This window comes from Neopsephotus bourkii, unplaced genomic scaffold (assembly GCF_033783945.1).
Source record: "Neopsephotus bourkii isolate Nb327-2 ecotype Australia unplaced genomic scaffold, CSIRO-AGI_Nbou_v1 NB_1765, whole genome shotgun sequence".
In the NCBI taxonomy this organism is placed as follows: Eukaryota; Metazoa; Chordata; class Aves; order Psittaciformes; family Psittacidae; genus Neopsephotus; species Neopsephotus bourkii.
This window is the reverse complement of record NW_026902239.1, coordinates 1,656,410-1,681,200: the sequence shown is the minus strand read 5'-3', so window position 1 is coordinate 1,681,200 and position 24,791 is coordinate 1,656,410. Positions and strand designations below refer to the sequence as shown.

Genomic DNA, 24,791 nt, shown 5'->3' with positions numbered 1-24,791 from the left:
TTTAGGAATAGAATGAAAGAGCACATAAAGACACTACCTGCTCTTAACTCCAGTCAGTTAGAAGGTGCAGGGACTTACTTAATGAGAAGGAGGAATGTATCTGACACAAAGCCTTACTGGCAAGTTGATTCCCAAGCAAAAGCAGGACTGTAGGGAAGGACTGCAGATCTAAATGGATATATGATCATTTTTTAAAAGTGGGGAAAAAGTTTTCAAGGAGTGAGAAAAGCCAGTATATCATAAAGCTAATTTTTTCAGGCTTGCAAAGGCTAAAGGAACCAAACATCATCCTTGCAAAACAAATTACACATAAAGTAAAAATAACTTGAGATGTAACTTGAAAAAAGGAGTTAGAACTACTACAGTGACCTTGAGATGAGGCTCAAATACAAATACTACTCCAAAACAAAATGAATATTTTCCCTTTTCAATAAAAATGACATGGAGATTGTGCTCAAAAGACAAAATAAGAGCATGAAAGCACAAAATACAGCATATGAGATACAGAACTAGGACTTTATGAAATTGTATAGGGCACAGAAGAGGGATGAGCTGCAAAACCCCAAGTTTATAGATCATCTCCATCAGAAAAATACTGAAGAACTCCTGCATGAGGGTGCCAGTCTCACAGCAATGCTTTTAATACATCAAGGGAGAGTGTCACATGACTGAAACCTGGCAGAGCATGTAGAGTCACCATAATGAGAACAGGAAGGACGTACAACCCTGGCATCTACAGATCCAGAACAGTCTCAACAATGAAACAGGCAACATGACAAATTTTGGAGGTAGTGTTATAAGGTCTAGTCTATAAAAGGAAAATTAATGTGGATTTGCATAAAACAGTTGACACTAAATTAACCTCGTAACTTTCCTTGGTGTTTCTCTTGCCTAGAAAAAACATTTGTCAGTCTCACCTCTCTGGACTTTTACAACATATCTGGCGCAGCCAACACAAGAAATTAGTGTCAGTCTGGGGAAAACAGCATAGCATGAGACATGCAGGGTGGGAAAATAAAGAAAGTAAGTTGCATGGAAAGGGGAAACACTTGTCCAGAGGGAACTAACTAGCAAAGATGCTCAAAGATCACTTTGTTCAAATCTCTTCACTTGTGACATTGGCATTAACTGGAGAAACACCCACAGAAAACAGCCAACAATGTCGTGTCTTTCATCTAATGAAAGATATCACAAGAGACAGGGTGAGACTGGCACTCAAGAGCTGGATGGCCTTATACATGGGATAAAATTAAAATAAACTAAAAATAAACTAAAATAAAAAATAAATTAAAACAACAAATGAAGAATAACAAGCCAGCATAAAAGACTAAGGAAGCTCCAGAAAAGATGTGTGAACTTACTTCCAGGAAGAATGGAAAACATTATCAAACAAGGCACAAGAGAAAGTCCATCTGGAATAAAGTATACAGTTCTGGTTAAGTGAATTCAAGAAACATGAATCAAAGCTGGAATGGATGTATACAATAATTATTAGCAGGAACAAAGAAGGAAAACCTTTCTTCTGGGAGGAGATTAAACAGGCAGCTTGGGGAAAATACGGAAAAATAAAAGCCAAAAGGGAGTATGTGCTCAAAATTTAAATACATCCAAGCTATGTGAAATAACGGGTGATGCTGATCTAAGGAGACATAAATGGACAAATAACAAGTTCAAAACTGGGAATTAGGTATTTTCTAGCCATCTAAGGAACGATGTTCAGGACAAGTCCTGCAATATGAGGTGGGCTTTAAATCGCTCTCTGCCCCATTACCGCCGGCACCCCCTGGTCACGGGGATGACAGCTCCCCGACAACACACACACACACGCACACACACACCGCCCCCCCCGCTGTCCCCGTACCGGGGTGCAGACCGCAAGGCGGGGAAGCCGCAAAGCCGCGGTGCCCTCGGGGTACGGCTCAGGTGCCGGGAACCCCTCTCGCGCCAACTCACGTTCTTGGTCTCGTTGACCTCGTTCCTGCCCCTCCCCACGACCTCGCCGTGGTGAACCACGAGGCACCCGACGGGAACCTCCCCCTTCTCCAGCGCCTCTTTAGCCTGCGGGACACACACAGAGACACAAGCAACAGCGTCACCGTACCAAGCTCTAACGAGCAAGCCCCTGTCCTCCCGCCCCCTACGCGCTGCCGTAAGGGACCGCTCGGCCCGGCCGTACCGGGGCTCCCGCCAGGCCTCCTCCGACACCTCCCCCCGCACCCCTCACGGCCGCACTGACCACATCGAGGGCCTGGTCCATCCAGGCCAAAATCACCGCCTCGTCCTCCGCAGCCGCCATGCCGGCACCGGCTGGTCGCGGGCGGTGTTTCCGGGGGGCCGGGCGGCGAGGCACCTCGGGCGGGGCCGCTGTCACCGCCCCTTCCGTCGACGTGGGGAGGCGAGGGGCGGCCGGGCCGGGCACGAAGGATGCTCAGGTCCCTCTGGAGTTTCCTCAAGCGGCACAAGAAAAAATGTCTCGTCCTCGGCACCTTCCTTGGCGGTGAGTGCTCGGCAGCCGAGCCGAGGGGCGGCGGGGGCCATGGTAGGGGCCGGAGCGGAACCGGCCTTGGTGCCGCGGGGCCTCTCCGCTTGTGGCTGAGCCGCTCCCAGTTCCCGCTGGGGAGGCCGCCTCGGAGGCGGTGGTCGGCCGCCGAGCCCTTCTGTTAGGAAGCCGGTCTGCCCCGGGAGGGGTCTGGTGCCGGCCGTAGGCGTGACCGAACCGGCGGTGCAGCGGGTCCGACCGGCCTCGTCCCCGTGTGTCCGGCCCTGCGGGGTGTTGCGCAGGGAGCTCCGCCGCGGGGTGGAGCGGCCCTCGCCTCGCTGGTGACACCGAGCCGCCCACCGACCGGCTCTGGGGAAGCCCAGGGGCTGGAGGGGTTTTACTCACGGGCAGGGGCGAAAATCGGTAGGTCGAACCTTAAGCCCTAAACCACAGGGATTCGAGCCGGCTGCGTCTTTCTGCCGCGGGTGTTTGTGTTGGGTTGAAGCAGCGTTTGACTGCACAAAGCGTGGGTGCCGCTTGTGTTATTATTTCTAGGGTGGTGGCTAAAAGCCTGTACTTTCATAAAGTTGCTTGTGCATTGAGGTGAATTGTCAGGTGTAAACCAACCGCAGACACTAAACTTTACTGGAGAGGATTTACATTAATTATTCACGTTGTACTTTCTCCCTTATGACTCTTGTCTAATCTGTAGGGTGGTTGTAGTCTGGTAAGCTTCTCCTTTCCCTGGAGTTATTTTAGGGTTATTTTTAGTTGGAATTGGATTTAAAGGAACATCTCGGGTCTATCTCTGTGTTTAATAATAAGAGCATATCTGCAGCTGGATATCAGATACTCCCCAGAAGGTACAGCCATGTCTTTGCAAGCTCAATCATCAGGTGTACTTACATCTTATGCAAATGACACAGAATTAAACATTAGAGTTGCTAAGGAAAGTTTGCATTTGTTTATACCTGCTGCAGCTTGCCTGAGTAGTTAAATGTTCCGAGAGCTACAAGGGTTTCGCAGTATATTTTGTCTCTTATTCAGGTGAGGCCTCTGTGATGGTGTATATTTCTGACTTGCCTTGGTGGCGGTGTCCTCTGCATCCTTTCAGCATTAATTCCTTCTGCATTTCTCCAAAGAGGGCCAGTTAATGCACAATAACATGTTGGGTGATGATTGCTGAAACACTTGTCAGTCTGCTTCTCCAATTCATCCCCCATCACTTGCGGGTTTTCTGAGACTGCAGGTACATCAGAATTTAATGATTACCAGTTTTTAAGCCACCACACTTACAGCCCACCATTTAAGTAAACAGATTTACTTAATATACCAAGCTCTGACCTGCAGGCTGTTCCCCCATCCCTTCAGCTACGAGGAGGACAAATGGGAGTAGCAGAAACATCAGCTGTCCCAGTTTCACCTAGTAAACATGGATCAGTATCCAGGTGAGAAGACAGATTTAGGGGAGCTTGTGGCTCTTCATAGTCCTACACTCAAATCCTAAATTCATCGTGTATAAACAGCCTGCTGCCAGCCTGATACAACTGAATTTGCAGCTTTTACCTTATAATTGGAGGTATTTATGTACAGTTCAGTGTCACTGTCACTAAAATGCTACTGAGTGGATGAAGTACACTTAAAAGTAATCGGGAAATAAGATAAGTCATTTAAAATATGACCCATCCAAAGAAAAACCCCAAGATGCTCCCCACCTAACAAGCATTTCAGCTTCTGGCTGAAAATACTGAACTCTACTGCTGCTGCTTGCATCATGGATCAAGTATGTGTTTCCTTGAGCCATGTGGTATTTAAGGACTCGGTAGAGAATTGCTTTTTTGTAGTTGAGAGTCTGTAGTAAATCAGGGGAACACCATTAGCTGCCCCCAGCTGAGACTTGCACCATGGTATTTTAAGGCGCCCTGGGAGATGGAGGGATTTGTTGCAGAGCATTGCATTACAGTTGTTCAGCAGCTGAATCATGACTGCTTTGGCCATCTACGTATAAGTTATGGGCTGGACCTTAAAATAACTCCAGGAGCTATTGTAATGCCACCACCGATAAATCAGAACTCCTCCAAAAACCCTGCCTAACGTTGAAAGGTAAAATGCAACTGCACATTGTTGCTTTCATATGAAGGTAGAATAATTGGAAGTGTCTGAATGATTTAAGAAAAGCATCCTAATCTGTTGGTTTAATGCCAGAGACTGGAACCTACATCTCTCTGGTATTTGGTGGTTTGTTGTTTGGTTGGTTGTTTTTTGGTTTTGTTTTTTTTTAAGAGCTGTAGCTGCATTTTCTGGGAAGGAGGATGTAACAAGGAAAATGGGACATCAGAGTTTAATGATTTTAAGTCTTTAACTGGCACATGGTCAGAGATTAATGTGAATATTTAATGATGCATTGCTACAGAGGAGTCTCTACATTCTTACTGATACAGTGTTGTGCCACTGAAGAGTTGTTGTACCAAACTGAGTTGGTTGGTAGCCTTTCCTCTGTTTACTAAGATGGATTCCTTGTGCATTAGCAGTGGCTCTCAGTGTAATTTCTGTTAATCCCAGCACTGCAACAGGTTTTTCTGTTTATGCAAATACAAACCTCATAAAATAAGAGCTCAAATTGAGGGAAAATCAACTGAAATAGTTATAATTTTCCCTTAACCAAGGAGTGGAGTTGAGAAGAGTTCCACTTAGAAGAGACCCTGACAAGCCCTTTCTTCAGAAGTCTGTTCTTTTAGCAATATGAAGTAAATTGCATACTTTAAAGACTTAAATCTCTTCAAGCAAGCAAAATCTAGTGTTCTGGGATCAAACCCACTAGAAGTATTTGAAGCAGAGAGAGCGAGCTTGCATGACGTGTTATGTTCACTTGTTCTTGTTGGGTTCGTAAGTTTACTATAAAGTGGTTTCTGTCTCATGTTCAAGGTGGATTTCAGTGGACATTACAAAATTATTCACTATTGAAATTCTCTTGCTGCAGTAGAAGAGCAAGTTCAGGGTGTGTCTGCAGTGTATGGCTCTGATACCAGAGGTGTATTAATGATTGCTCAATGTTACCTCTTGCAACCTTTGGCTTGCATAAAGAATGTTTCAGTTCAGAAGTCTGACTGCTTAGCAGAAAAAGTTGTATTGGTTTGTGAGTGAGTGCAGGGATGTTACATAGGTTTTGGTGGGACTCAGTGGTGCCAAGAGATTAAGGCTGCAGTGCCTTCTTAATGGGACAGTTGTATGCCACTTGACGCACAGCTTGCTTCTTGTGCATAAGGAGAAAACACAATTTAGGGAGTTGTTGATGTTCTGTAAGGATGTAGGCTTCTGTGTGTCAGTGCAATTTCAGCATAATAAGGTTCTTAAAGCTGTTTTTTTCCCTTAATTTTGTGAGGGAAGTATGACAGTGAGGGTGAAGGTCACATGGGGTTGTAAAGAGCTTTCCTGGAAACTTGATGCCTCCTAGTTACCTGTCCCACCCTTCTGCTCATCTCTCCATTCCACCTGTGAAGAAAGACAAGGGTTGAGGAAAGCTTAAGCCATAAATTATGTGAGAAATACCGTACCTGTTTGAGGCCACTGGCATGAATGTGTAAGAGCTTGCAGGTTTTCTGAGCTACTTCCATTGCTTACATTTAGATCATAGAATCATAGAAGGGTTTGGGTTGGTAGGAACCTCAAAGATGCCCTTGTAAGAAGTCTGTCTGTGGTTTCTTGTAAGCCCCTTTAGGTATGGGAAGGCTGGTATAAGGCCTCCCCTGAGCCTTTTCTTCTCCAGGCTGAGCAAGCACAACTCCCTCAGCCTGTCTCCAGAGAAGTGCTCCAGCCATTGGAGCATCTTTGTGGCCTCCTCTGGACACATTCCAACACGTACATGTCCTTCTTATGATGGGAAGAGACTATACAATGCTACAGGCAAAGAGTCCTACTGAGACAAATTAGAACCTACTTAACTCAGTTCACTGTTAACAGGTGAGTCAGCGTGTCTTCCACAGAATATAGGTGTTGTAGACCCCAGGAGATCTTGGTGGTATAGGACAGTGCTGTGGATTAAGCCCAGCCAGTACTGAAGCACGAGACAGTTGCTCACTTGCACTCCCCCCAGTGGGATGGGGGGAGAGAATTGGGAGGGTAAAAGTGAGAAAACTCAGGGGTTGAGATAAAAACAGTTTAATAATTAAAAAATAAAATAAATCAGAAAAGGCCTTGATGAAAATATCCTTGTGTTATCCACACTGTTTCCAGCACAGATCCACAATGTAGCCCTGTACTAGGTACTATTTAGCCACAGCCAGCCAGTGCAAATGTAAATACTTTCACTCTGTAGATCAGTTTTAAAGCAGTATGAATTGTAGTTTGAGATCCTTACTGAGGTTCCTCTACCTGAGGCATCAGGTAGATGGCCTCAAGTGATATAATCCTAGTTCGTACCACTCATCTGTTTCTGAACCCTCTGAATCAGAAGTGCTGGTGCTATAGCTGTTTGCGTAGTTCACATTTTGATGAAGGCAGAAAAAAGTTTACATAGAAATTATCTTTGGGGAAGTTTCATTATTGCTGAATTTTCTTAATTCCTGGTTTTGTGTGGAACATATGCAAGGTACAGTATGAAGTTCCATCTAAACAATAGTTTACTTAAGTAGATAGGAATAAAATGCTGCTGCCACGTTTTGCAGACCTCCTATTCTATACTGAGAGGTAAAATTGGGTTATATTAGCTGTTGTAAAATGGTGGTGTCTGCTTTTCTTGTTTGTAACAACAGTCTTTCAAAGTGTCACATTAGGTTCTTATGGCTACATTATCTGACTTGACATTATGGCAGTTCTTGAAATGTGATTTTTCTCTGGTCCTACTTCCAAGTGGTGGTGTTTTCATGTGATACATTCAGCCTGGACTCATTAAAGTGTCTCTGTTATATTCAGGTCTTGTGAATAAATGCCACATGTATCTATATTGATACACATGGTTGCTCTAAAGTAAAATGTGAACACACATGCAGATCAACTTCTGAGCGGGCAGCTCCTTGAAATACCCATAAGACAGACTTGAAGAGTCTCTGCTGCTGCATTCAGGCAGGAGTGGTAGTGGGCAGAAGTTCATTATCCCAAGTGAGACTTGAATTTCCCAAGTGAGGTGCTGTATCCTCCAGGCAGCTCAGAGGCACGCACAACCCACTCAGTAGCAGAGATCTGCTCCTGACATCCAGTCACTGGTTTTGCTGAAGCAGTGTGGATGATGTAACTTTGACCTTGGTTAACTTCTAATGTATTGCATTCCCAAAGATGAGGATGATACTGAAATACATAACATCTATTAGTGATGGGCCAAAGTTATGGTTTGTTTCGGGGGGGAGAAATAATACTACTGGTGGCTGGTATTGCATCATTTTAGACAAGTGATTTTTCTGGATGACTATTACTTTGGACCCTCACAAGACACAGCAGGTTTTGGTACAGAGCAGTTGCACAGCATTAAGAATCAAGTATTAAGCAATTAGCTGTCTCAGTCTTAAAGCTGCTGCTCCAGCATATCACTCAAGGGCATGCACATGATTCTTCTTGAATTGTTTGCATGTCTGCCTACGTCCTGTGTATATTCATGGCCTTTCTGCCACAAAACTGGAGTTAAAGGAATTATTTACTGAGGGGTGGGGGGGAGGGGGGTGGTTTGGAGGAGGAATAAGCAAAAATAGTAATTTGGAGAAGTGACTATGTGTAAATGTAATGTGAAAAATGTGGTGGGATAAAATGATTGGGAAAATCTTGTGTTCAAAACGATTTGCTAGTACTAAAAATGTTGTTGGGGAAAAAAAATCAGCAACTTGGCAGTTGTTTTCTAAATAGATATTCTTGGCAGGAATTGATAATTTTTTAGGTAAAAGTGATCTAACTGTTACCTATTAAGTCTCATTCTGGTTAATAATTTAGTAATTGAATTTCATTTTTTGTATATGGAGCCCTGATAATAAAGTCTGTATCTAACGAGATGAGTCTTCCACATGGCAAATGGTTAGCCTGAAGGCGTTTACAGGACTTTTGGGAAATAAATGTAAGTGCCTGTGGTTGTTCCAGACTGATCTGGTTTGCAGTTGCCTATTAGGAAACATAATGGTGGTGTGAATAGCTGGAGGTTGGTTCTTTTTTTGCAATAAATATTGCACAAAATTGACAAGCCTTTTGAAATCTCGATGATAGTTTTGGAAAATATACTGAAAGGTTGTAATGACCTAACAATGTAAGTGAGTTAAAAATATTGGGGAGTTTGGTTTGGGGTTTTGTTGTTGTTACTGTTTTGGTGATTTGGGCTTTTAAAATCAGTTTTAAAACTTCCAGCATTCAGCAACTCTTCAATGCCTCACTTGGATATTAACTTTGAAATGCAAAAATTGAGCTTTGAAGAAAACTTTGTGCCTCTGTGTTTACAACTTTTGAAAGTGTTTGGTGGAAAAAAATACTTACTTTGATACCCAGATTTCTTTGGTGCCCCATTATTGACAGCGTCAGAGCTTTCGCTCTGTGCAGGAGTTTCACTCCTTAGGAGATTGCTCCCCAGTAGGCAGAAAAAGGACATGGACCTGTTAGAACAAGTCCAGAGGAGGGCCACGAGAATGATCAGGGGACTGGGGCACCTCCCATATGAAGATCGGCTGAGAAAGTTGGGGCTGTTCGGCCTGGAGAAGAGAAGGCTGCACAGAGACCTCATGGCAGCCTTCCAGTATCTGAAGGGGGCCTGTAAGGATGCTGGGGATGGACTCTTCATTAGGGACTGTAGTGGTAGGACAAGGGGTAATGGGTTAAAACTTAAACAGGGGAAGTTTAGATTGGATATAAGGAGGAAATTCTTTCCTGTTAGGGTGGTGAGGCACTGGAATAGGTTGCCCAGGGAGGTTGTGAATGCTCCATCCCTGGCAGTGTTCAAGGCCAGGTTGGACGAGGCCTTGGGTAATATGGTTTAGAGTGAGGTGTCCCTGCCCATGGCAGGGGGGTTGGAACTTGATGATCTTAAGGTCCTTTACAACCCTAACTATTCTATGATTCTATAAGATGGTCAATTTGTACAATAGCATTTTCTGCTTGGGTGTTCCTTCTAACTCCTCATCGACCCCCACCCACCAGAATTCTTTCATGAGAGAACAAGGAAAGAGCTTGTTTTGCACCTAAATAGGAAACTGCTGCTACCAGTGTCTACAGGAGGCAGCAAATGAAGTTGATATGCAGGAGGTGTCATAAGAAGCCCCAGGTGGAAGAGGAGAAATTAATGTAAAGCTGCTGGCCGTGGGCAAAAATACTGAGGGTAGGTCTAGAATATATAATGGTATCTAGAGCAATGGCTAAGCAAGCAGGACAGAGACGAGGAAAGGGCTGTGGGCAGCCTGGAGAGTTCTCGAACCTGTGGTGGTGTGGGAAGAGCAGTTGGAAACTTCAAAGGGAAGCATGTTGAGAGGAGGAAATACAGAGCAGAACCTTTTCATGGGTCTTTCTGGAAATGGAGATTCATAGTAAGGGTGGTGAGGGAGTAAGGGTAGGATAGTGGAGTTGGAGAGTAGGCACCAGGCATCGTAAGAAGTAAGAGGGACACTGAAACCAAGGTTCTTCCTACAGAAGATTCAAGGCCAAATGAAGAAAGTGTTGGTCTCTAGCATTTTTCTTTTGTGATTTTTTTTTTTTTTTAAGACTTGAGTTTTATCTCAACTTCTGCTAATTTTAGAAAGATATCTAAAAAGAAAAATGTAAAATTTTCACCCCTCTCCAGATCTCTAGCCATTACAGTTTATTTCTCTGTTCTCTGTTATCCTACACTTTTCCCAATATTTGCTTCAGTACTTGTTCATGTTGCAGGAGTACAAAGAGTGCCTACTTTGAAAGGCAAGATATTTCTTCTCAGCAGAGTTTCTTATACTGATTCAAGTCATTACCTTTGGCAATTAATTTTGAAAACATTATTTCTGAATATTACTGTGGCAATTGGTACTAAAATACTCGGAGACCACATATCCCCCAAAAAACGCTATGCACCCTTATTGTTTGAAATGAAACAAAGGGGCTGACGGGGCCTTCCTGACAGTTTTAAAGCAGTTTATTATATGAAAATCTCTCTGCAGGCGTCTATTTACTGGGAAAATATGGGCAGAAGAAAATCAGAGAAATCCAGGAGCGGGAGGCAGCTGAATACATTGCCCAAGCACGAAGGCAGTACCATTTTGAAAGTAATCAGAGGACGTGCAATATGACAGGTAAGATAAGGAAATAGCTGCTGTTCTTGATTTGGGGATTTGTAGTACATAATGACAGGATGGAAGAAGAATAAGAATTGTAGGTGAATTCAAAATCTCAAATACTAGTGCTGACCTGGGTTCAGCAGTAGCAGTCATTTTTCTCTCTCTTAGTAGCTAGAGCAGCACTGTGGTTTTGATTTTCAGCCTGGGAACAGCACTGATAACACTGATGTTTTTAGTTGCTGGTCAGAATGTTTACTCTGTCTAAGGACTTTGTGAGTCTCACACTCTGCCAGGGAGGAGGGAAGCCGGGAGGAAGCAGAGACAGGACACCTGACCCAAACTAGCCAAAGAGATATTCCATACCAGGTACATCATGCCCGCTATATAAACTGGGGGCAGTTACTCGGAAGGTAACTGCCCAGCACTGCTCATATTGGGCTGTGTATCGGTCAGCAGGTGGTGAATAGTTGTATTCTCTTCCCTTATTATTTCCCTTACCATTACTATTATTGGTGGTAGCAGCAGTGATTTGTGTTATACCTTAGTTACTGGGCTGTTCTTATCTCAACCCGTGGGAGTTACATTCTTTCGATTCTACTCCCCGTCCTTCTGGGAGCAGGGGGAGGAAGGAGCGGGGAGTGATTGAGCAGCTGCGTGGTTCTGAGTTACCAGCTGGGCTTAAACCGCAACAAGTGCATAGATAGAGCAGTTTTGCATAATGCAAACAACCTGAACAGAGGATTGAAGGGATTTGTAGGGGCCATACTGAACCCTAGGAGTCATCTATAATGCATACAGCTATACATGCAGGTTACAACTTTTCGTCAGTTCAGGACCTTTGTGTATTTCCCTAAAGTGTGTGTGCTATTGAGGTGTGACACAGCACCCAGATTCAAACAGTACTGAATTTACAGCAGGTTTATTTTATTCATTATAGCATGTTGTTAATAAGCTACACACAGAGAGCTTGGTGGGTATGTTTTGATTTACAAATAGGAAGCATGTCAGCCCATTAGTTCCCTACATTTTAACAGTTAAAAGTTATCTGACTAGCTGGGGAGCAAAAAGTGGCAGTATTTATATTACAACAATACATATGTTACAATATGACAGTATTTATATTACCTATTAGTGGTCTTCGGATTTTTTGCAGAGGAGATGGTGGAGCAGAGTTTAACAAAATCCTTGTCATTTTTTTAAGTATACGCCATTCAAAACTATTTCCATAATACAATCTGGGCAGCATTTTCTTTTCCTGTTGAAATTTGTAATGGCTTCTTGGGTGGCTGCAAATGCTTTCTGTGCACCTTGTTTACCCTGACCGATTGGTGTTTCAGGTTAATCTTTTCCATTTTTAATTTTACTGCAAGAGCTAAGTTTTTGTTTGCTCTTTTTTGTACGAAGTACCTTCTGTCTGGGACCATGCGTTCTTGTCAAGATTTTTCATACTTTGCTCTTAGTGTTTATTTTGTTCTGTGCATGCTTGTTTTTCATTTCCTATTCCCATCATTTAACAGCAGGTCGGACATTGAATATTCTGAAAGTAAGGATTTATTTTCTACCAGCTTTCTTCTGTTTAATACATACCTTTCTGTGCTTCTCTTGTTGGAAAAAACTCAAACCTCAGATCTTCTCATCTGGAGAAATGCGACAGTATAGATTTTCACCAGATTTTCTTGAGGGGTGTTGAAGGCTTGTATATGCAGGATGTGAACTCATATCTGAGCTAGAGCCAACAAAGACATATAGCAGCGTAAGGGCAGCATTGTGCCCCAGCTCATCAGAGGCACACAGGTAACTGCACTTCAGAGGATTCCCAGGGTTTCATATTTTGCTTGTCCTCCAAGCTTTGCCTGTTGAGCAATGGCGTTTACATTAGAGCGTCTATTGAATGAGAGCTGGGGATAGGTTTATGATGATTATTTTGATGTTGACAGTTTTGTTTTGTGTTGTTTGTTTTTTTGTTTTTTTTTAATAACAGTGCTGTCAATGCTTCCGACACTGAGGGATGCCTTAATGCATCAATTAAATTCTGAGAGTCTCACATCTCTTCTTAAAAATAGGTAAGACTGTTTTGTTAATTCTGTTAAAGATCACTTGTTTTGAGCACAAGATATTTTTGGGTTTTCTCAAGTTATTTATAATGTAGGGAGCTTGCAAGATTTTGGTTCTGTGTCCCATTGACTCACTGGTCTTGAAGTATTTTGAAATCACTGCATAAATATTTTGTCATATTGAATGTATTTTGATAGACACGGCTGGCATCTTCGAGACATGACAAGAAATAATGCTTACTTTAAGATGCTGCATTAAGAGCCACGGGTTTTGTTGAAGTGCTTATAAGATAGGCAGGTAAAAGTATGTAGCTCTCTCTTAAGCAGGCCAGAGTATCTTGACTAAGGTGTTGATGCTGTGTTTGTAAAAATGTTTATGTAATCTCATCAAGGTCAGACATGAGTAGTAATGGAAAGTATCCAGGGTGAAATTGCAAATGCATATAAGCTATGAGAAGTAATGTATTTTTTTCCTTTTTTTTGAAGTAGAACAAACAGGGACATGTCAGACATTAAGCAGAGTGCTTCCTGGTCAGAAAACACCTCTGGTTTCCTTGTGGCTGCAGAAATAAATAGCATATTTTTAAAATCATGAAGTGCATCATAGTATACCTTAAAAGTAGAGTAAGCCACTTGGCATTTGTCACAGAATAAAAGTGTTATGTAGGCAGTTAACATAAGGTTTCTGACTCAGTGTAGACTGCCTCTGGTTTGCTTCCCACTAGCTTGCTTACATAGCTGTAACTTCAGCTGTCCAGCATTTAATAGATTACCTATATAGGCATTGTCTTGTTTCAGTAAAAAAAACCTCACAACAAGGCAATAGAATGTGTTGATTAAAGTGGGAATTACAGCCAGAAAGATGCTTTTATAATAGATTATCTGAGAATTTGCAACTGTAATTGAATAGTATTTACTCCAAACAAAAGACCTTTTAGAGCCCTTGCTGTTGAATCCACAAAATAGTAGATGTGGAGATTTACCTTTCTCAATGTCCCTGAAGATTCCTCTTTCTAAAATTATCTATATTATGCCTTAGCATATTATGGATCTGTGTTACAGGTTGTGTTATGGCTTAGGTAAGCTAACTTAAAGTTTCTTTGCTTCCTTACATTTTAAAACATTTTATGTTGTTTCAGTAATCTGGGGCGGCTGATGATAGGGTAGGGGTGTAAGCAGGCTGAAGTCTTCAGTCTTCCAGGGAAACTCTGGAAGCAGGAGTGGCACACAAGGGCATAGATGTCCTGGCTCTGCCTGTCCTCCTCTTTTCAAAGCAGTGTGATTGAATGAGATGAGGTGAAGTATCTCCTGCTGAGGCCTTGCACCTAATTCAGCATATTCTAAACCTCTGGGTTTTTGTTTGCATTGCTTTTTGCTACCATAGCTGGTAATGGTTTTCCAAATTAACAATTGTGAAATTAAAGTTGAGTAGCTGAGTCTTAGTAAATTGCAGAATATGAATATTGGAAAAAGCTGTTCCCACTGGTAATACTTGCAGAGTCTTACCTGGATGATGCTTTAAGCTGTGAGGAGAAACCATGAGCATGAGCTCTAGAAGTTTTGACATGATAGGTGCAAATGTAGTTGGCTGATGCTGATGTACTGGCTTTTCTTTCTCTCTTCAGTTGGTGTGGAAAACTTGCCACTCGTAATAAATGTTTGAGTCCTGTTGAGTCCTGTTACGTGCTTTATTTATAGACATATTACTATATTTTTTAACAGTCTTTGTTTTGCTTTAGAATAGCTTTTAAAACTGTTGATTTAGCTTGCAAAAAGAGAAGTGTGAACTGTTTTTGTATGTGCCATGGATCCATGTATCTCTTCCAGCTATCTTTCCATTAATCTGTCTCTCTGCTTTTTGAAGTTGCAGACTTAATAGTTCATCATATCAGTTCAATTGCATTACTTGATAGCAGTGAGCTTAAAATGTCACTGTTTATGTAAGTGATACAATGGTCAAACTATTGCCAAAGAGCACAAGTTGTGCCTTTAAAGAAACTATTCCTCGTGAGAAGGATATTATTTTTTTATAAACTAGGTTACTATAAAGTGTGGGTTTCTGAACTACCTGCCCTAAATGTTTAAGTGTTAATTCTGATCCTAAGACATTACCAAATGTTTCTCTGACTTTCACAATGTTTCTTCCATGGCAAATGTAGAGTAGCTGTTCTTTTCTGACAGTGCTTAACAGGCAAGAATGTCTGATGAAGCCTTTTGCATGGTTAGTCTTATCTCTGCTAGTGCAGCTATATTGCTAACCTTACCTCTGGATTGTAGTTCTAGATCTGCAGTGTACCTTAGGCAGTTCAGGTGTATCTGTGCAATCTACAGTCCTGCTCTTTTGACTGCAGAATGTATAAAATTGTCAGAATCGGTCAGATAAAAGAAGTAAACCTGCCTCAACATGAGAAGATCAACTTGTGCTTGTGTGGATGGCACAAGACTTCTTTTCCACAGATGATCATGATCACTTTGGTTTGATCAAATCTGAACTTTAAAACTGCATCAGGCAATGATAAATCTTGCAAGAAGGTAGGAAATAGAAATTCTGACCGTGCACTTGTGCACAGGTAGATACAGGAAGCCCTGCTGAACTGAGGTCTAAACGTACAGGGGGATGAAAGCCTCAGAAAGGACCACTGTGTACTGTCAGTGGGCTTTTTGTGACCACTTAGCATAGTTTAACTCAAAATTGATAATGTAAGTGTATAAATGACTTGACTAAATACTACATTTATTGATTAAAATTTGTATCTCTTTCCTGTGACTTCATATTGTATGGTTTATATACTGCTTTCTTGAATGAGGCAAATCAGTGTAGACATGAATCTGATCTGAATAACTGCGGTAGCTAAATGAGCTTGCCTTAAAGCACTGCTATTTCATTTAACATACTTATTTATTTTCCAGGAAAATATACTTTTAAATGTTTAATATTCCCATTTATTTTTCCTACAGGCCAGCAAACAAGTTAGAAATATGGGAGGATTTAAAGATAATAAGTAAGTGGAAATGAAAGATTCTATGTTCATAATATTTAGCATAAATTTACAATGTCTTTCACACCCTTTAAAAAGCAGACTTTACACTGGGTTGTTGTTTCAATAGATACGAAGATAGTGTAACATACTACCTGGCAAACCTTCCCCCTCCAAAAAAAAAACAACCTCCTCATGAAGGAATTTTCCATAGTCCTGAGGGGACTTAGAAGCCCAGAGATGAAGGTGAAGAGTTTTATTGGCCTTCGTGTTACCTTAATCAAGGCAACTTTGTGAGATCTTTCTGTGCCATCACAGAAAAATCAACCTGGCTTTTCAGAAAGTTCTCTGTTGAACCTAACAGAAAGCATTGATCAGAATGTTGGCCAGCCTTTACATGGCCAGCAGCTTCCTTTTCAGGCCTGTTGAAGAGAACCACCATCACAATGGTTATGGACACCTTAGTTCATCTTGGAAGGGAAGAAGAAATAGCAGTGGAAGGGAATGAAAAATAGCGAGGTCATATAATTTTGCAGTGAAATACTACTGACCTTTTTTTACTGGTTTTGATTCCTTGGTACCATTTGTTATCCCTGCCACCGCCCTGGTTTTGTCTGCTTTGTTTTGTTTCCCCTTTTCACACCACTTTTACAGATCCTACTTTTAATCCGTCTCCTGTCTTTCTGTGCTCTTCAGCACTCATCCATATTTATTCATGTCACTTTTTCCACACGTCATCTGTTGCCTAGTGTGTGGTAGCTGATGTTCATTTTAATTTTCTCTCTATAGATACTAGCTGCTCCTGCCTTAGGTAGCTTTCTTCCCAAGCTGCTGTTATTCCTTCTGTGTCTCAGTTCTATGATGAGGGCTAACATATGGCGTGTACTTACTGGCCTAATGAAGAAAGATGATTTCACAGCATATCCATTTTCCTTCTGGAGCACCTTGAAATGTGAAAAATGATGTTAATACAGGACTTTAAATGGGACACTTTAGATGTAGCTCCAGCAAGTGTTAAACTCATGGTCATCTTGGGTGTGTGTTGTAAAAAGATGTGTTGTGACAATCAGTGAGTGAAATGTGATGTGACTGTACTTAAAAGTCACCAGCACTACTTGAGACTCGGAGAGTGTTCTCCCTCCTTGGCTTACCGTTCATTCTTTGACTCAAGTTGTTTTGTTGGCTCTTTTCCAGGTTTCACAAGAAGCATTGTAGCTGTATATAGTACCTGTATGCTTGTAGTTCTTTTGAGAGTCCAGTTAAATATTATTGGCGGTTACATCTACCTAGATAATGCTGCACTCTGCAAAAATGGCACAGTAAGTTTCTTGTTTTGTTTCAAAAGTAGAACATCTACTTTCTTAGAAGTGAAAGATTAAAAAGAGCGTAGCTCAGGAGTATTAGAATGAAACCAAGAGTTCTTGTAGGAGTGGGAGATGTGGAAGTATTACTGAAAGTAAGCTATACTGATTTTAATCGCCTCTAGATTTGGATGATTTGGTGATACTACTGCTTAACAAAATGCTAGCAATATTGAAGAGTACTTTTGTCTGCATTTGTATTGCTTAAAAAAAGAAGGTCAGTTCGTACCTAAACACCAATATAAAATAACTTCTTTGCTTTATTTTTGTGTGAAACAGTCATAGTGTGTGAATGATCCATGTGCATGTATGTAAGTATATATGCATGGATCACTCATGCTAATGTATCCAAGTGCTTAGGTCTTCCTAGCACATACATTAATTCCCCAAGTCAGATCTTCCTGTAGAAGAAAAAGGTTGTCTTTGACATTTTGGCATTTTGTTTGTAACTCCCAAAGGCCATCTATGTCTGTTTTGTAACTCCCAAAGGCCATCCCAACGTCTGTTGGTGGGGCCAAGCAAGGTAGAAGACTTGGGCTTTGTTTATGTTCTGTAACTCTCACTGCTCAATAAAAGTAGGTGAATCCCACAGTAAGCAAATACCCCTTATAGAGAGTAAGATCTTCAAATCGTTGGACAGCCTGTCTAAAAATAGTGGATACAAACTTTGATTAATTTGCATCTGCCCTCCTATGATAGCTCCTTCTGAGAGTCAAAGAACAGCATGGCAAGGCAGGTCTGAGAAAAGCTTTCGTCAGGGTTGATGGAGGTTGTGCTTCCCTTGGCAAGGCAGGTCTGAGAAAAGCTTTCGTCAGGGTTGATGGAGGTTGTGCTTCCCTTTGCAAAACCTGAAAATGCCCTTGCTGAAAGGGCAAGATGAGTTTGGACTAGAAACATGTTTTCTTTCAGTTATTTTTCCAATAGATAAATGGGTTGATGTGGCCAACCCTTGAGGCATTCCTCTGGAGCAAACTGGCATCATCCTGTCTCAGTTCCGGAAAACTTACATCAGAAAAGCCTTTGTTAGGGCTAGACATAAATATCCAGTTCCGCTAGGTTTAATTTTTGGCGTGATTAAGGGTCTAATTTCACCTGTAATGCAGTTTTTAAAGAGACTCTCCTATGTATGAACTAAAAGTGAAAGATTTTTCTGTGCCACTGAAGATGGAAGATCCATATAGTACTGAAGAGATTGCCAAAGGACTTAAAAGATTCATGGGTTGATGGCAGGAAGAGAGGCAGATGCTAGAGAGTTGCTTGAGAATGGGGGAATCCACCTGCTGCAAGGGACTGTAAAGAGGGAGGAATTTGGTTATAACCAGTTTGAAGTTATTTTTGCATTGCTTTCTTCTGTTGACATGTCACAGACTTGTTTTTTTCCCCTCCACAGACACCGCTGGCTCCCCCTGAAGTTCAGCAGCAATATTTATCAAGTATTCAGCACCTTTTAGGAGATGGTATGGTGCTTATTATAAGCTAGCTACACTTAAAAAATTCCACTGCTTTTCTGGACTTGAGCAGATCATTAGAATAATTCTGACACTGTCCTCCTTTTAGGACTGACTGAGTTGATAACTATTGTTAAGCAAGCTGTGCACAAAGTTTTTGGAAGGTAAGAGTTTGTATTTCTCTCTGGTTAGCTTGTAAGTTTTATTGTGAATGACTGTTACCAAAACAACAAGTTTTATTAGAATTTTAAAACAAGGAAGGTTTATTGACTGTTTCCAAAACAATGTTTTTATTACAGCAGGCTACATCTGCTGGGGCAAACCAATATAGCAGACTGGGATCCTGTTAATTGTGAGCACGTTGTCAGGAGGAGGAAAAGCATCATTATTAATTTTGCAGTTAAAGTCATCTTCTTCCTTTCCAGTGTTTCTCTTAAGCACACCCTATCTCTTTTGGAGCTGGAACAGAAACTTAAAGATATCAGGAATATAGTAGAACATAAAGATTCAGATCAGACTGCACCTTACTCTCCCTTATGTCATTATCTGATGCCAGATGAAGAAAACCCCTTGGCTACACAGGTACCTGTTTCAGTTTCTTTCAGCTACGTTTTTTTCCGTCTGCATTGCTTGTTTGTTCTGAGGAGGAAGGGTGCATAATGGCCCTCCAGTTGTACCACAGCACCTGTATCTTCAATAACTGGCATGCGATGCTTCTTCCTGCATAAATCAAGTGTCATTATCTCTTTAAGTGAGGCAAAGTTGTACTTTTCTCAGATGTGATTGAAAACAAGTGTCAACGTTGCAATGTCATCTTTGAGCTCAGAAACTCAGCCCAGTTACTTCATTTAGCCTGGGATGTGCTCTGTAACACAGTGCAGCTTAACTCAGCCCTAAGCTAAATTGCTTTAGCTGGCACTTACATACCAGCAAAGATGAGGGACAGCTGTAGCATCTTGGCCAGTGTACAGGGAGGTGATGGTGTGCTGGAATACTTTAGTGCTTTGGGCTGGAAAATGAGCAGGAGTCAAGAGAAAGGTGTATCTAATTGCAGTGGTAAGGTTAAAGTGATTTGCTAATTTTTCTGAAGGTGTTTGTCTCTATCCACACCACAAGTTGGAAAAACTCATTCTTAACATGGTATTACGCTAATACAAAGAAGAAACTTAGGCTTCTTGTGAATACATGCACTTATCATAGAATCATAGTTAGGATTGGAAAGGACCTTAAGATCATTTAGTTCCAACCCCCCTGCCATGGGCAGGGACATCTCACACTAGACCATGTCACCCAAGGTTCTGTCCAACCTGGCCTTGAACACTGCCAGGGATGGAGCATTCACAACTTCCTTGGGCAACCTATTCCAGTGCCTCACCATGCTTTAACTTTTGATACCTTTAACTGAAGCTGATATGCAGGGTTTATTTCAGTTTTGGAGGTCAGAAGTAGAAAAAATACTTTGCTCAATTAGTCTGGTATTTCCTGCTAATACTATTTTTAAGGTGAAAAACCCTGCAGTGACCACGTAAAATGAAAATCAGAACATAAATCATAAACTGATTCATGACAGTAAATCTTTTCAATAGATTTGACTTGCACATCTTGACTTAATTCCCCAGTACAAAACTCTTCTGCTTCTACTCTTATTCTTACAGTTACCAATGGATGTCTTACTAAACAGTGTCTGTCTTTGCTTTTTTTAGGCCTGTGGACTCACAGAAAGAGACATTGCTACAATTAAATTGCTTAATGAAACTAGAGATATGCTAGAAAGGTATAGAGCAATATCCTGTATTCATATTAAACTCCTCCTCGCTATTGTTTATGTAAGATTACTTTCATATGAGAACCTGTCAACTCTCACTTGTGAAATGTGACCACTTTGCTGCATTGTTTTTGTATTCACTAATTGTAGGCTGGGATTTTCCAAATTTATTAGAAATAATCCCGCCTTAACGGGATGACCAGGATGTTCTCCCCCCTTACCTCTTCCTTGCCTTTCCTGTAGTCATGCAGGAACAGAGCAGTACTTCTCTTCTACTAAAGCAGCGTGAATTGAGGGTCATTTTATTGGATTTACTGCTTTGATAAAATTAACATCAGTTCGGGCTTAACAGAATTTGTTTGATGCATGGCTCTAAGTGAGTGTGTGCATCCTTTCACTGGAGTGCTGCTGAAGTGAGGCTTGTGTAAGGAACATGGAATAGGAGGGAATTGAGTCAAATGCCAAACTTACAATTTAGCTGCTAGAGGTCTGGGGCATGTAAGGATGCGGTAAGTCCTTCTTATGCTGTCACTCAGTAAGAGAGAGAAATGCTTTAGATTTATCTAGGGCTTAACAATCTTACGGTGGAGCTTTGGTTGTTGATTGGTCTGCTGGGGAGCTGGTCTGTCTTGAGGTGGCTGTGCTGGTGGCCTTCTGTCTGGGTCGTGCATCTTCCCATGTGGGAGGGACAGGGATGTCTGTAGCACTGAACACTACCAGGGTTTTTAGTTAAAAAAAAAAAAATCCCAGGAATCAGACTTTTTATTTTTTATTATTTTCTTTCCAGTCCAGACTTCAGTACAGTTTTGAGCACGTGTTTAAACAGAGGATTCAGTCGATTGATGGACAATATGGCAGAGTTTTTTAGACCTACTGAACAGGACCTCTCTCAGAGCAGCTCTGTAAATAGGTAAGTGTTTTCTTTTGGTGTGGTTCACTTGCTTTGGGTTCACGGTGAGTTCCAAAAAAGGCTCAGTGATTTTCCTGCCTACTTGAAGTTCCCATGTTAGAAACAATTCTGATTCTATGCTCATCAAGAATAAATGCAGTCTCCTCACTTTGGTCAAGTAGACAGCTAGGGGTATTTCTTCCTAGAATTTATGTAAGGTGTCTTTCCCACCATTACCTGCAGATCTAAAAGTAGGAAACAGAAGATCTCTACCTTTCCCTTTTCTCCTGAGCACTGTGCAGGCAAACTGCCTTTGTAGCTAAGGAGGATTTACCTCACTGATGGTGACTGCTCAAAGCTGTACTGCAGTACCTCTCCTCTGAGGCACTGAGGAAGGTGATGTTCCCCTGCCTGGAGCAGAGAAGCTCTATGCCCCAGTCTCTGGCTGCTAGTTCTGCAGTTCTCAAGGACAGTGCTATTACCATGACTCTCCAAATACTTGTAGCCTAATGCATCTGTGGAGCTTTAGGTTATTCACTGGTGTGCTGGAAGAAAGATGTTAACATTCAGGATCTTGTGCCTCCTTACTAGAAGACTGCTTAAAAAGAGCTTTTATTCTGAATATAAGTTACAGTGCAGTAAGTGTTCAGAATCCAAAAGCGGAGTTCAAATCATTGAAATTTGGTTTCTAAAATGTTAGAACCTTGAATAATAATTAGTTTTATGTTTATTGTAATAACTGATGGCTCTCAGAGTAATGGTTTTATTTTAACATCTACTATTTACATCACTTAAAGTATTCCAAAGGCTTTAGTTGTCTATCCTAAGCCTGGTTTAGAGCTTGAAACAGCATGAGATTGTAGATCAGCACATCTGTTTACATACATAAACATGTAAAGACTCTGGCTAACCCATGCTTCTGTTGCATGAGAAGCATGTGTGAAACTATGTGTAACAGGAACACCAACTGAAATTCGTTCTGGTATTTCTCTGTATTAAATGAATGGCTTAATAAGAGAAGGAAACCTTCATCTGTACGGTTTACTTTGCAGCTTTTCAGCTGTTACTTTTGAAGTAGTAATTAGGATTATAATGATCCTATTTTAGTGGCTTTACTAACGTCAGAGCAGATCTAGGTCAATATTTTTGTTCTTGTCTAGTCTTTCCAGTGTCAGTCTTCCTTTAGCCAAGATAATTCCAATAATCAATGGACAGATCCATTCAGTATGCAGTGAAACACCCAGTCACTTTGTTCAGGTAAGAACCTTATTTAAAATCTCAAGTAAAAGTCAGGAACTGAACACTGTGTATTTCTTTTTCACAGCATGCTTCATATTGTTTCAGTGGCTTTAAAATAAAGTAGAAACAATTGGCGTAACCTTTTGCAAATTTGTATCTTCCAAAAATACGGTATTTTTCTGGAACCTCTTCCCTCTGCTAACCTGTGCAGGAGCACAAAAAGGTCTCTTGCTTCTGCTTGTAGTTTTGCTCATAAACCTTGCTGAAGTAAGAAATTTGAGTTAGGCCTATGTGGGAGTGCCAGGTGCTTTTCTCATAATGGATTATGTACTGCAGCAAAACCAGAATAGTGCTGGATGTGTTTAAGAAGATTTATTCTTTAACTTTCTTCCAGGACCTGTTGATGATGGAACAAGTGAAAGATTTTGCTGCTAATGTTTATGAAGCTTTTAGTACCCCACAGCAGCTAGAGAAATGAACTGCACATTCATAGGGAGAGATTGTATGTATATATAATAAATCCCTTGTGACTACTGATGAGACTCGGGTTAATTTTGTAACAGTGTAGGAGTGGCAGACCAGGAGAAAGAACATGCTGAAAAAAGTGGGAGTAAGCCCCTGTTTGCTCTAATAGTGTCAGTTTCAATCACCCATTAAAAATACTCTTGTTGAAGGAATTGTTACATGTAAAGACTTTTCTATTTTTGAAGTGCTCAAACTCTTCCATAATTGATTATTGCCTCTGAAGGGCATCAGGTGGCAGTGTTACAAGTCACTTTTTAACGACCCCATTTTGTTGTGTGAGGTGCCTATGTCCTGGAGAAAACTAATGATAATGACCTGTGAGTAGCACAGAGTAGCAAAATGAAGTCAGTCTGCTTTCTTCTTCTCCCACATATTTATTTTCATAAAGGAAAACTTTCTTTGCTTAACTTTACAAACATTATTCCAAAGAGTCATTCTGCAGAAAGCCTTTGCCAACTGATGCATATTCTTCTTGAACAAGCTTGGGGGGCGGGGGTGGTGGTGGCAAGGAGCAAACTGCTCTCGCTGTTACTTAATACTAAAGGAATGTGGATTTCTAGAAGTCCTCTTGTTTATGCTGTTTAAACAGCTACACTGTACACATTAACTTGTAAATATTTTATCTTAATTTGTATTATTAATTTTGAGCCTAATTGTCTGTATTGTAATAAAATATTTTAATGTAAAATTTGTGTGTGTATTCACATTACCAGGAGGAAGGGCAATAGCCTCCACTGGCCCTTCACTTAAAATCCTGTAAAAATGAGCATAAATTATACAGTAATCATTTTGCACTTATTAACATTACTCAGGAAAAATAAACCTTGACTATCTATACTGAAACAATTCATGCTTTTTGTTGTCCTGTACCTCCCCCTCTTTGCAAACTGCATGCTGCAGCTCTGTCCCTGCAAATCCTGACCCACGATGAGCTTGGGATTTTGTAAGTCAGATGCTATTTACCCTCTGCTTAAAATGATGTCTCTGGACAACACTGAGGCTCCCTGGCAACTCCTGATTATTTCTCATGTATAAAAAAGCTTGTCATTGGAGTACATGTTTTGGCTTATTGTCCACAGGAGCCACTCTGGTAACTGGTTAAAAACAATTAGTGTAAACAGTCAGCTTTAACCATGTAATATTGTATAAAACAGCCAAACCCCCTCCTGCTTTGCTTGTATCTCAGTAATGGATAGAATTACTTCAGAGTAATGCAGATGCACCACCCTGCACCACTGCAACTACCACTGGTTGTACACAACTGGAAAAAGTTTATTCTTTTCTCTAAAACAGTGTTTACTGTATGGTTTTGTGGAAGTTAAGACTTCTTGCACTGAAAAAGGTAGATGACTGAGCAACTGAGATTTGAATGTTAGCTTGAACTAGCTTTGCTCTTTCTCATGGCTTTAAAAAGCCAGTGCCTGGTTTCCCTTATTTCCTTCCCCCTTTCCCATAACTTGGCAAGAAATCAAGTGGAGAGGTCAAGGTCAATCCTTGGTTTTCACACAAGTTCAAAGAAACAAATTGTAGGTAGAGCTTCAACCTAGCTCTAGATTTCAAGAGGTTCATTCCATCCTTTAACAACAGGCCACTTTTCATGAAGAAGTGAAATCATTGGACTGTTGCAGTCAATCAAGAGAAACCAATTACGAGAAAATGAGCAAAACATCATTCCCTGCTGCCCAAAACTCCAGCAGCATATAGCTCAGCTTATGGCAGTCAGCTGTAACGTCCAGCCCCACTGACATGGCAATTGCTTGGGAGTTAACTGAGGTAGAGCTACAATGATTCCTTTTTCTCCCAGGGCAATCCATTTCAGCAGTTCCTCATAGCCAACCAGCTTCAC

At 41.2% G+C, this 24,791-nt stretch overlaps 3 protein-coding genes across 6 annotated transcripts in view; 1 reads left to right on the top strand and 2 right to left on the bottom strand.

Moving 5' to 3' along the window:
• The window catches only part of ADAT2 (adenosine deaminase tRNA specific 2), a 9,913-nt gene extending 7,472 nt beyond the window's left edge, over positions 1-2,441 (bottom strand). Inside the window, exons 1-2 of the mRNA XM_061378330.1 lie at positions 2,237-2,441; positions 1,954-2,058 (exon numbers count right to left, since the gene is read on the bottom strand). Coding sequence (XP_061234314.1) covers positions 1,954-2,058; positions 2,237-2,296 — 165 coding nt within the window. The 5' untranslated portion in view covers positions 2,297-2,441. The remainder of the gene's footprint in view (positions 1-1,953; positions 2,059-2,236) is intronic.
• The window catches only part of FUCA2 (alpha-L-fucosidase 2), a 232,875-nt gene that overhangs the window by 194,855 nt on the left and 13,229 nt on the right, over positions 1-24,791 (bottom strand). For 3 of the 4 annotated variants that reach the window (XM_061378326.1, XM_061378323.1, XM_061378324.1), the window contains exon 7: positions 22,812-24,791. The exons of the other annotated variant lie outside the window; for it this stretch is intronic. In XM_061378326.1, the coding sequence (XP_061234310.1) occupies positions 24,651-24,791 (141 nt within the window). In that variant the 3' untranslated portion in view covers positions 22,812-24,650. Of the gene's footprint in view, positions 1-22,811 lie in introns of those variants that run through there. 4 annotated transcript variants of the gene reach the window in all.
• PEX3 (peroxisomal biogenesis factor 3) lies at positions 2,367-22,955 on the top strand. The gene is made up of 12 exons (XM_061378328.1): positions 2,367-2,497; positions 10,570-10,701; positions 12,668-12,749; positions 15,699-15,742; positions 16,913-17,037; positions 18,470-18,536; positions 18,637-18,691; positions 18,953-19,109; positions 20,231-20,301; positions 21,080-21,202; positions 22,342-22,438; positions 22,815-22,955. The coding sequence occupies exons 1-12, from the start codon at positions 2,425-2,427 to the stop codon at positions 22,896-22,898; spliced, it is 1,110 nt and encodes a 369-aa protein (XP_061234312.1). The 5' UTR covers positions 2,367-2,424; the 3' UTR covers positions 22,899-22,955.